Source organism: Acanthochromis polyacanthus, chromosome 16 (assembly GCF_021347895.1).
Source record: "Acanthochromis polyacanthus isolate Apoly-LR-REF ecotype Palm Island chromosome 16, KAUST_Apoly_ChrSc, whole genome shotgun sequence".
NCBI lineage: Eukaryota > Metazoa > Chordata > Actinopteri > Pomacentridae > Acanthochromis > Acanthochromis polyacanthus.
Genome location: NC_067128.1, coordinates 34,073,136 through 34,086,096, shown reverse-complemented (window position 1 = coordinate 34,086,096; position 12,961 = coordinate 34,073,136). Strand labels below are relative to the sequence as shown.

Genomic DNA, 12,961 nt, shown 5'->3' with positions numbered 1-12,961 from the left:
TTATGCACATATGGGAACACTCGGATTTAAAAAAAAAAAAGTAAAAGTGAGATCCAGGAACCCTGGGGATGTCCCAGTCCATCCCTCTCTCTGAGGCAGAGGTCACCACAGTGGGGATTAAATCTTGCTCATCTCCCCGCTGGCTGGTTAAACCCTGGATTACCCCACAGCATCCTCAACTGCCAACTCGTCAACCTGTAAGTCCAGCATGAGGACTCTGCGACTGTGGGAAAACGTGCACATGAGGATGCGTAGACAGCGAAACTCAGAGAGTCTTAACACAGCGTCTAGAAGGCAATGTCAAAGCCATGCGCCAGCAACTCAGGGATATTTTTAGTGAATAAGGGGGCGAAGGTCCAGTTAAAACAAGAGCATTTGTGCTTTCATTAGTTGCTTTCCAACACTGAAGGAATACTCTACAATATAATGATTATGTACAGTACAGGTCAAAGGTTTGGAAGCAAGATCCATTTTGCACACAAAAAAAAAAAAAACAGTTTTATTGGAGTAACAAAATAAATATGGTAGTTATATAAAGAGTCACTCATCAGAATACACTTTTACTATAATTATCAGGCATTTGTGCTCTCATTTCTTTACTCAGCTGTTTCTCTCCAGACATTTCTACGGACACAGTTGAGATTTATTGGGATTTCTGTCTGAAAACTCTCCAAACCCAAAGAGCTAAAGTGAATATTGCAAACTGTGATTTGTTTTTTACTTTTGCACTGAAGTTGTGACTCTTGCAAATCTTCTCAACTTCTAAAACTAAGTCCTTCTTTTATGTTGTCAACAGTTATTCAGCAATTGTCTGGTAACATGAATATATATACCTAAACTGAGGAAAATGGTGTCACAAAACAACAAAAATGAGACAAAACGAGAAAAACAAAAAGGTAGAGCAAAGCTATGTCCTCTCTTCTGACTTTCATATTTCATCACATTGTCAGTCTTGATTGAATGTCTCACTCTACCTCATATTATCAGGATCAGACTCATTCTTTGGACTGTTTTCCATCAGTCAGTTTGTCCTCTTGGTCAGCAGTAACAGCTAGCTAAATATCTAGCTTCTACTGCTGAGAAAAAGATCACATTAACATGGATTAGAGTAGGGTTAGCAAACAACAAATAAAACATGGAATAAAAATTGTAGCATTGATGTGTAAGCTGAGCCAATCAAGCCTTTGATAGTTTATTACCTATTATTGATGAATTTGGAGCAGAAAACTATGAAAGAGAAAGTATTTCTCCAAAATTTTGAAGTCCAAATGTCCTCCAATTCTGGAAAGACTGATATTTGTGTATACTTCTGTTATGGTCAGACAACAATTAGTTCTAAACATTCAAATCTAGACACCAAAATATTTTATTGTGAGGAGAACTAGCAATGAAAGAAACACTAAAATGTGAAAATAGTTGAGCTCCGTCATCTAATGGTGGCATTAAATCAGTGATAAAATACAGTAGTGAATACTGTACAGTGATCTGGTTAACACTGCTGCTAAAAAAAAAATAAAAATCAGGGCTTCCACACAGCTGAGCCCGCACGCACACAACTCTAAATTTAGCCTTTTTCTTATTAACTTTACTGTCATACCATCAACAGCAAATCAGTCTCCCACAGATTAAGTTGTATCAAGCAGAGAAAGTGCAGGGCAGCGCTGAGTAAAAGCATCTGGAGCCAGAACGGCACACGATGATCAACAAGCTTCTTAAAGCCCGCCGAAAGAAATGAGTGTGTGTGTAATTACATGAAGATAATCCCACAAGATATGTTTAAGAAGAACACTTAACTCTTTTTGAACCCCCAAAAAGGGTGTGGGTGTGTTTTTAGTTTGCTTCCATCACATTTCTACTCACTGGGAGCTCATATTCAACTGCAATATAAAGTCCTGCACCTCTACGGAAACAGCACAACCATAGTCATAAGTAGAGAAGTTACGTCTTTTGCTGAATCCGCGCAGCAGCTATTCCTCTCTGCGACGTTTAAAATGTGAAACCTGTTACCGGACAGAACGACTAAACTCTCGTGTCTTTAGTCCTCGAGGTGGCTTTGGCAGAGAAACGCGAATAGAATTGGAGCTCCTAGAAGTCCTGGTTGTGTTTGCTTCCAATTATTTTCAGCTTATTTAGACAAGAACAAATGGAAAACGCTTCTCTGATCAGATCACTATTAAAAATGTATATTCCAATATCATCTGCAAAACATTTGATCTTATTGATTTGAGGCGTTGATGGATTCCAGCATCACCGTTGAATTATCTCTACATACTACAGATATTTTACTATTTACAGTTTTAATTTGTTTGCATAATTATCTCCTATCTGCTAAATACAGCCTGCAGTTCAGCCCAGTTCACTTGAAAACTTGCTGAATTTTTGTCACGTGACCGTTAGCTCCAGCAGAGTCAGTCGTAGCTTCTCGGTTCCACAGAGGAGCCCAAATTTTTTTGTTTTTCCCAGAATCTGTTTTGCAGAAATGGTTTATTTTTGGCTTTTTTTTACTGAGACATGTAGAATAAAGTGATGACATGAAGTGATTCTTAAGCTTACATTTGCTTCACTGTCAAGTTGAAAATGAATGTCACATATGGTAAGTTCAAGGACCTTTGGCAAACTGAAAATCTGATGATTCTTTTTTTAATCCAGCTTGTTGCTCTGATAAATGGTGTAATTTTCAATTTTTGTAAGATTGCATTCTTTTAAACCCCTCTGGAGGGTTCCGAGGGTTAAGATTAAGGATTTTAGTCATCACTCATGGTCGTTCTTTCACTCCCAGCACTCCTCCGGACCTGGCCCGGGGCTCTGTCTAAATCCTGGGCGGTCGTGAGAGAGGGCGGCTGCATGGATCCACAAGGCACCTCATACACTCAGTCCAAGTCAGATGCGGTTCAGTGGCGATTTCCCCTCGACTTTTCAGAATGCTGCAGGCATTTCTCAGTCATTTTCCCCTGCTTTCTTTTTTTTTTTTCCTGTCACTTTTTTCTCTCTTTCCTCTTTCTCTCCATCTCTTTTGTCCCTCATGGGAGCAGGTCGACCTCTAGAACCAGCTCTTCTGGCTGGAACGAGCCCTGTGGGAACTGACTTGTGGATTCTGGCTGCGTAATGACTGCCCTCCATCAATGAATGGAGAGGACCACAGTGGAGTGAATAGTGACTAGGGGGAATTGAGGTAGGATCAACAGGGGCGTACATGTGTGTGTGTGTGGCAAACAGGAAAGGAAGTCTCAAAAGAAAAGCATAAACAGCAATTAGTTTATCTAGGCGTGACTGCGATTTGTTATTATTCAGGGTTGTGATAGCGACGCAACTTGGATCTCGTTCAAGGAGTCGCGTTATCGGCATAACTGAGAAGCACCGTTTGACACTCAGCCTGAGCCACGGATGTCCATCAAGAAAGATAAGCCAAGAGTGCACGTTCCCACACACACGAAGGTCTTAGAGAAACACTCGAGTATAGCAACACACCCTAAACATGATAGCAGGCTACACATGAAAGATTATCGGCCAAAGACACATGCCTATAAATATCTGAGGGATAGGGGAAGGAATGCTCCAGCAGTTTGCTATGTGTGTGTGGATGAGTGACAAGATGGACTGTAGACATTAACAGGTCAGCTGGGAACATGTCTTTTCTATTCAGTGTGTGTGTTATTGGACATGCAGATATGTTGACAGGGGAGGGCCTAAGTATCTCCTGACTTCCATTAACCTTCACCAGTTTGACCTACTTTCAACATTTAAACAGCATATTCCCAATTCAACTGAGGACTACGTTTGGCAGAGAAGACTAACATTTACTGTAGTTAAAGGAACACTTTGCATAAAAGTCAACAGTGTGAACAATGGCGAGGTGTTCAGGCACCGTAGTGAGCCATGTTTTGGATCCACAGTGCATAATTACTCCACCAAGGAACGCAGCGGAGTTATGTGATGATTGCCGTTGGTTTGTCTGTGAGCAACATTACTCAAACACGGACTCACTGATTTGGATGAAATTTTCAGGGAAGGTCAGAAATGACACAAGGACCAAGTGATTAGATTTTGGCAGTGATGCGGCTTATAGTCTGGATCCACAGATTTGTTTAAGATTTCTATATCACCGGTGAACGCTACGGCAGCTGCCTGCTGATGATCAAGTGATTGTGATCCCGCTACAAATCCACTGCTGTGGACTTTTCCATCAGAAATGATACAAGGAACAACTGATTCTATTGCCGTTTAATTAAATTTGTTGTTTTTATTCTTATTGTCTGATCACTTCTTAGTATTATTAACCCTCTGAGCCCCCCCCCAAAAAAAGACATTTATCAGAGCCACAAAGTGTAAAAGCAGAAAAAAAAAAAAATCTTTGTATTCAACACTTTGTGATAGTACTTGAACTAAAAATATGTAAAATGTTCATTCTGTTGGGAAAATGATCAAAACTTCAACTGTTATTTCATCAAAATCATTTAATTTTCCATCTCTTTTTTAAAATTACTAAAAAACTAAATGTTTGTTTAATCCAGATTCTGTAAAAAAATAAATAAAAATAAAAATTCTGTGTTCCTCCCTGTTACTAGGAAGCCATCAATGACTCAGCTGTGACCAACAGTCAAGTGATAAAAATTCTGTGATTTTTCAGCTGAACTGCAGGCTGTACTTCTACACAAGTGTAGAAGTAATTTTAAAATATAAATAGAATATTTATATTATGTAGTCAACTTTTATTCTAGATTTGAAAAAAACTTGTGGACATTTTGAAAAATGTTGGACATGTTGATGCCAGGTGTTCTGATTTTTTTGTAAATAATCAAAGAAGTGTAATTGCTTGTTATGATTTATGCTATTATACATTTGTTTTATTAGTTTAAACATATATTTTAGAGTTGACTTTACTTCTAAACATGGTATTTTTCCCCACAGTGCTATGGCAGTGAAAATAACATGAAGAAAAACGTGACAGGAGCCATAAACGCCCAGAAACTGCTTCAGGTTCAGAGGATTAATGCGTCTAATGCATCAGGGTGTGGCAGCAGACATCTAATAGCCAGCTGTAGCTGAGGTGGCCCTCGTTGGCCTCCAGCAAAAATCCAAGCTAGCCAAACGAGACTTTGCTTAAACTCTTGACTCGGAGTGTCAGGTGTTGGCTGCCGAGGCTTCAGAGGACGACCTCTGAACTTTGCCCTGATGATTTCTGCTTCGGCACAAATGGATTAACACCGCCACGACACGGTGAAAACACACAGGAAGGACGAGGAAATCCCATTTGCCTATCAGGTCCCTGTTCAAACTGCCCCTGATTGCTCTTAGTGTACAGGCAGACACAAACGCACTACACCCTTCTTCCAATGTCAGCCTCCAGCATAAAGGGGCCCCTCTTGTTGCCCCTCACCGGTAACATGATCTGGCTCCGAGCTGAGGTTAGAGAAGGAATCCTGACCCACGGTAGTAAAAGACAACAGGCTGACCGGCCACAGTTAGATATTTACATGCAAACTATGGGCGGATAAAATTATGTAATGCATTGCCTTCTCTTTGAGATGAACTTAGCTGGTTTTACGTCAGATGGTAGAACTCTAAGGGGGGAAAATGAAATTAAAGCCCAGTGTATGACGTCTGTAAAATACTATAACATACACTACCGTTCAAAAGTAGTGTGTTCAATTAGAAATGTACTTATTGTTGAAAGAAAAGCAGTTTTTCAATGAAGACATAAATTAATCAGAAATCCAGTGTAGACATTGTTAATGTGGTAAATGATTATTCAAGCTGGAAACAGCTGATTTTTAATGGAATATCTCCATAGGGGTACAGAGGAACATTTCCAGCAACCATCACTCCTGTGTTCTAATGCTACATTGTGTTAGCTAATGGTGTTGAAAGGCTCATTGATGATTAGAAAACCCTTGTGCAGTTATGTTAGCACATGGATAAAAGTGGGAGTTTTTAATGGAAAACATGAAAATGCCTGGGTGACTAAACTTTTGAATGGCAGCGTATCTATGGATGCTTAGTTTAATGGAGTAATACGCGCTGCACATTAACTTTCATTCAAATACGTATTCAAAACAACTGCACCAGCTGTTACGTGTCACAAATTCAAATCCAGCTCTGGCCTGAGGGCACTTCAGCCAGCAGGTGTTTTGAAGTGAGGAAAGAGTCAAGCTGACACATAGACGTCATAATGAATCTTAAGGCAGTGCTTCTGTACGGCCGGCGTTGGCCTTGTGGGAGCTGCAGATCACGACGCAACGCATTCCTGTCTGCTCTCTCTCACCTTGTCTTCAGCTGTCGGCTTACACTCAAATGACTAAATGGAACAAACCCTTTAAAAGAGATGCTCCAGTCCCGCCTGAAAACTTCAACAGGTAAAGATGAAAGGAGCAGTCGAGTCACGGTGTGGGATTATGTGAGGGGCATTGGTCATCAAACGTCACCTTATGTCTGGGATCTGTCTGCTCCGGCTTATCATCTCAGTGCTACTAGCTATAAATCTGTGTGTGTGTGTGTGTGTGTGTGTGAGAACTAAAGAGTGTGAGTCATAGTCAGGGTGAACAGCTCAGATGTAGCAAGGACAGTAAAAAGGAAACAAAAGCCACTGAGTCACAACTGAAATCTTCCTCTTTCAGTGGAATCTGGGCTGGTCTTCTGAATCCGACTGTGCAGCATTCTGCATAAACAAAAGAGCCCTGCAGGAAATCAATGGGAAACATTATCCCTTAACTACTATGTTTATAGACACTGCCACACAACGAGCTCTTGAATAGGAAGCGCTGATGTAGAAAGGCAAAGATGTACGCACTGAAAGGCTCTGCTGCCGGTCTGCAGGACAGCAGATAAAACAACCGGCCAATCTCTCAGTCGCCACCCCAGGAGTCAAAGTCTGAGTTAATATATAACCACGAAGTGTGTGTGAGTCTGCAAGAAGTAGGTTTACGACAGCACCATGAATCACAAACACATCAGGACTCAGGAAATTGATTTTCCATTTATCATTGCATTGACCAACTTTGTTTACATGCATTGAGAACAGCAGCAAGAAGCATGAAGACCTGAACACAGACGGTCAGTACGTTGAGAGGAAATCCATCGTTCCTGACAGGACACAAAGCCCCCCATTAACATGAGTCCAAAACAAGACCAACAAGGCCAGGTGTTCAGAAGACAGTGGCCAGTCCTGTCTGACAAAACACGACCGTCACCTTGGACCTCAGAAGGCTACTAACTTTCCAACAATGTATTTACAACTGAGAAGATGCCACTTGACTCCACACCACCGTATATTCAGCTGTGGTAGTGCTCTGCTACATGTGCTGCAGACAGTGTTGAGAGTTTTTTAAACAATGTTGGATTTGCTCTTCTGCATTGCTTTTTTTAAATTTTTAAAATAAAGACCAAGATAGATAGAAATTATTGGAAAGACACCACTTGACTCCGCACCACCATCTGTTTATCTATGATACCAGCTCTGCTACATGTGCTGGAGGCAGTGCTGAGAGTGCTGTAAACAATGTCAGATTCACTATTCTGAATTATGCTCTGTTAAAAAAATAATAAAGTTGTTCTTACAATGGACAAAACATGACAATCACTTTGGACATGACCACCATCTCTCTACACCAATGATTATACTAACTTGTATAACAAATTCAAAATGGCCATATACACACATACATATTTTTAAAAATTATATAAATGTGTGGTATGTTCAAGATTAATGTAAAGACACCTGTGGACAGACACCATCATTTGTTCAGCTATAATACTGGCTCTGCTACATGTGCTGCAGACAGCACTGAGACTACTGTAAACAATGTCAGAGTCACTCTTCTCTATTATGTTCGACAAAAAAAGAATCAAAACTAAATTTGAAATTGATATATACTAACATGGAAATTACTGTAAAGTCACCTGTGACTCCGCACCACCATTCGATCAACTATGATAGCTGCTCTGCTACATGTGCTGCAGACAGCACTGAGATGGTTGTAAACAATGTCAGAGTCACTACTCTGAATTATGTTTTTACCCAACTTTTTAAAAATTGTATACATGTATAGTATGTTCAAGATTACTGTGACTACACAGCTTGACTTCACACCACCATCCATTCAACTATGATACCTGCACTGCCACATGTGCTGCAGACAGCGATTAGACTACGATCGATAGATAGATCCCTGCAACGGACTGGTGACCTGTCCAGGGTGTCCCATGCCTTCGACCGAGTCAGCTGGCATAGGCACCCTCCGCGACCCTAGTGAGGATAAAGTGGTGTATTGAGGATGGATGAATGGATTGAAAGATAGATAGATCTGTAAAGTCACTGCTCGACACCGCACCAGCATCTATGATACTTGCTCTGCTACATGTGCTGCAGAAAGCACCGGAGTACTGTAAACAATATCAGAGGCACTTCTGTATTATTTACTATAATAAATACTTAAACTAAATTTGAAATGCACATATATCCATAGAAATTACTGTAATGTCACCACTCGACTCCACACCACCATCTATACCTGCTCTGCTCCAGATAGCACTGAGACTACTGTAGATAGATATTACTGTAAAGTCACTGCTTGACTCCGCACCACTATCTACGATACCTACTCTGCTACATGTGCTGCTGACAGCACAGAGTGTTGTAAACAATGTCAGATTCACGCTTCTGAATTATGTTTTGCCATAAAATGAATTTTGGACAACATATATGCCAGTACTGATGCACACCTGCATTTAAGTATCAAGTCTGACATGAAAACTTGTTTTGAATCATTTTTCTCTCAACTTACTCTATAATTTTGGTGCAATGAGTGTAAAAATGACAAGCATGTGACATATCTGTGGGACATATCTGAGCTTCCTAAAAACCAGTAATTAAAAACAAGTGAGTATGTGTGCAGACTCACGGATGTGGACTTTCTTGGGGTCCAACTTGCGGACTTGGTTCTGCAGGACGTGCAGCCTCCCCTGGATCCTGCAGGACCTCCTGAACACCATCCCAGCCTCCATCTCGATGCCCAGGAAGATGTCGCTGGCATGTCGGGAGAGGTCTGACAGTTGGTGGATAACGCTGGTGAGAGTGTGACAGCTAACCTCATCCAGGGACGAGAACAGGACGGGCTTCTTCACCCTGCGCCTCCCGGCTGCCTCCGTCGCTTTCCACACATCCCTCGCCGACAACCGACTCACCCGCCGCGGCTCAACGCTCCTCTGGTGAAACGGCATGTTTGTATCCCACCGTTAAGTCAGTTCACGGAGAAGAAGGACTAACTCGCAGTTTTAAAACAGCCCGGAGCTCCTTCCTGCGCTGCGCTCCTTCAATCCCGCCATATTTCGGGCTTTCCGACGCATGGGACTTTGTGCTGCTGGAGACGTTGCCTCCCAAAGTCTATTCAAATTCAGCCAGACAGAGTGCAGGCTGCAGGAAGGAAAAAAACACAAGGAAAAGTAGGGAAAAGTGCAAATAAAAACCCGGAGAATACTACAAACCACCTGTAGCGACTGGAGCTGGAGTCAGACTGAGGAGGAGAGTTTACCTGAAGCCCTCAGAGGAGCGTCAGGAAAACGTGGACTGGATTCATTGAAAAACTGGATCAGGAGGGATGAGTACTCCTCCAAGGAACGGAGTTATGTGAATATCTGTGTCTGTTAACAATATTACTCAAAAATGGAGAAACAGATTTGGATGAAATCTTCAGTGAAGGTCAGAAATGACACAAGGACCAACTGATTAGATTTTGGCAGTGATACAGCTTATAGTCTGGATCCACAGATTTGTTAAAGATTTTTGTATCTTTGTGAGATAGCGGCACTGTAACTATGACAAATTGTTTTGCCAGAGTACAATAGACAAAGGTTACAGAAATATACACAGTTGCAGAGAGGTTAAAACTACTATTTTCTCCAAAATAATTTATTCTGCATGTCAAAAAACACTTACCCCATCCTATATTTTTTTAATTACATTTTTAATGGTGTTATCTTATAACTGTTGCCAGAAGCTCTAAAAACTGGGGGGGGGGGGGGGGGGGGAATCATAGGGTAAATCAACCTAATCTAAGGTTAAAATTCAGATATTTCATCAAAATAATAAAGTCGTTGGAGGATACATTCAGCATGGTGAAACATCTTTAAAGAGATGATGGGAAAAGTGGTGTGAAATAGGTCTCATTTGTGGAAGTAAAATCTAAATACTTAAATATCTTTAGCATGTGCAGCCACTATTATGGATGTAGTAGGATGTCTGAACTGAGTGGATGTCCTGAGTAGAATAAGGACGCTTATACTGAGAGTTTTACATACACTTATGTCATTTAAACTGTAATTATCTTATGGGATTTATTAATGCAATGATATTCCTGGATCTGTTTAATTATCTAAAAGTGTCAGACACCAAAAAATCCCAATAAAAATCTCATAATTAACTCCATTAGTAACCATTTCTATTAATATTTAGTGTAATACTGTTCTTCAGCTCTCACAGATCATGGTTCAATGAGGATAATTCACAAAAAAAAAAAATCATTTCGGGTTAACACATCATCTTAAAGTGCTGTTCTTTACTCTTCATGCACTTATTCATTCACTGCTTAAGAAAATAATGTGATCTGAGCCAGGCCACTCCTATAAGAATTTATAAACAGAATACTATCATCCACTGTTATGTAAATGTGTCTATTACTGAAATATTTTCTAATATTCTGGCAACAAAACAAGCAAAAAGCACTCAGAAGAATGAACCCACTGAGAACGTCCATCTAAAATAACCTCTAGACAACACATTCTCTGAACACTTGTGTCTGATTTATCTCCTCTGTGTGGACAAAGCGTGTTTGTCCAGCTCCTGCGTCCCACATTCCCATCGCCGCTCTTTAAATTCCAAAGATCAAACTCTCCTCCAATGGCACAACGTTCACCCAGGTTTAGAATACACAGACCACAAGCTGCTCTTCACAGTGTGCATGTCCAGCTGGCCAAAAAAAACAAAAACAAATGTGTGTCTGAGGTATTTAATGTGCCCCCTGGTGTCTTTAAGAGAGCACAGCAAGTCCTTCTACTGTCCTTGTGTTTTCTGATTACTCAATGTGTGGCAAAAGATTAGGAATTTATTCATGATTAGAGTTCAAAAAGTGGATACAGCTGAATTCTGGAGCACTACTAAATACTTGTGACCACAGAAAACAGTGAACTAGAGATGGATTATGTGGTTAAACATGAGTAACGTCCACATTTGTCCTTCCTCAGCACAGGAAAGCAGCATGAGGATGACACACTCAGCACCGGCTGGCTGGTGGAAAAATCCTGATAATGTTCTGTTGTTCCAAGGCCGTTTTTGGTGCCCTAACAAGGCCTTCTTTGTGTGTTTAAAAAGAACTAAGTTTCTCACTTAGTAGCTGTTCAAAGAAAATGAAATAAGGCCAGATTAACACCCCAGGGTATTCTCTGACCGAGGCCAGTTTATGGCTCGTTACAGAATTGGAGGACATTTGGGCTCCTAAATTTTTCCAAAATAAACCTTCGCTTTGACAATTTTCTGCTCCATATTCATCAATAACAGGTAATAAACTATCAAAGTCTTGATTGGCTCAGCTGACACATCAATGTTACCATTTTTATTCCATGTTTTGTGTGTTGTTTGCTAACCCTACTCTAATCATAGTAACAGGGTTGCTAATCCATGCTAATGTGATCTTTTTCTCAGCAGTAGAAGCTAGATATTTAGCTAGCTGTTACTGCTGACCAAGAGGACAAACTGACTGATGGAAAACAGTCAAAAGAATTAGTCTGATCCTGATAATATGAGGCAGAGTGAGACATTCAATCAAGGCTGACGATGTGATGAAAATATCAGAAATAAAAGAGAGGACATATATAATATTGCCAAAAGTATTCACTCACCTGCCTTGACTCGCAAATGAACGTCAGTGACATCCCATTCCTAATCCATGGGGTTCAATATGACGTCGGTCCACCCTTTGCAGCGAGAACAGCTCTGCAGAAAGTTGGTGACCTCTTGGCACTATGCGTCTACCACTTGGTGGCTGAGCTGCTGTCGTTCCCACACACTTCCACTTTCTTATAATACAGCTGACAGTTGACTGTGGAATATTTAGGAGCGAGGAAATGTCACGACTGGATTTGTTGCACAGGTGGCATCCTATCACAGTTCCACGCTGGAATTCACTGAGCTCCTGAAAGCGATCCATTCTTTCACTAATGTTTGTAAAAGCAGTCTGCATCCCTGGGTGCTTGATTTGATCCACCTGTGGCCATGGAAGTGATTGGAACACCTGATTCTGATTATCTGGATAGGTGAGCGAATAATTTTGGCAATATAGCGTATTTAAAGGATTTATGCTATGACTTTTAGTCCTGATGTACACTACCAGTCAAAGGTTTGGACCTTTCATGATTATTTACACTGTAGCTTCTCACTGACAGCATCAAAACTATGAATGAACACAAATGGAATTATGTAGCAAACAAAAAATTGGGAAATAAGTCAAAATATATTTTGGTTAGTTGGTTATTTTTATATTGTACATTCTTCAAAGTAGCCACCCTTTGCTTTAATTACTACTTAACACACTCTTGGCATTCTCTGGATGAGCTTCATGAGGTAGAACCTCAAATGGTTTTCCAACAGTCTTCAAGGAGTTCCCAGAGATGCTGAGCACTCAGTGGCCCTTTTGCCTTTACTCTGCGCTCGATCTCATCCCAAATCATCTGGATCAGTTAACAATGTCTAGACTGTATTTCTGATTCATTTCATGCTATTTTCATTGAAAAAAATGCTTTTCTTTCAAAAATAAGGACATTTCTAAAGGACTCTAAACTTTTCAACAGTAGTGTACATGAATTAAAGTTACCCTATATCAGCTAAAGCTGTTCTTTAGGAGTTAAAGTTGCTCTCTACATTATTTAAAATTGCTCTAAATGAATTTAAGCTCCTCTATATTAGTTACAGTTG

At 40.5% G+C, this 12,961-nt stretch overlaps 1 protein-coding gene across 6 annotated transcripts in view; it reads right to left on the bottom strand.

The window, feature by feature from the left end:
- The window catches only part of nhsl1b (NHS-like 1b), a 159,287-nt gene extending 149,826 nt beyond the window's left edge, over positions 1–9,461 (bottom strand). For 3 of the 6 annotated variants that reach the window (XM_022207011.2, XM_051960545.1, XM_051960546.1), the window contains exon 1: positions 8,898–9,461. In XM_022207011.2, coding sequence (XP_022062703.2) covers positions 8,898–9,216 — 319 coding nt within the window. In that variant the 5' untranslated portion in view covers positions 9,217–9,461. The remainder of the gene's footprint in view (positions 1–8,897) is intronic. The other 3 variants (XM_022207010.2, XM_051960549.1, XM_022207012.2) reach the window with 3 other exon arrangements.
- Between the last annotated feature and the right edge of the window lie 3,500 nt (positions 9,462–12,961).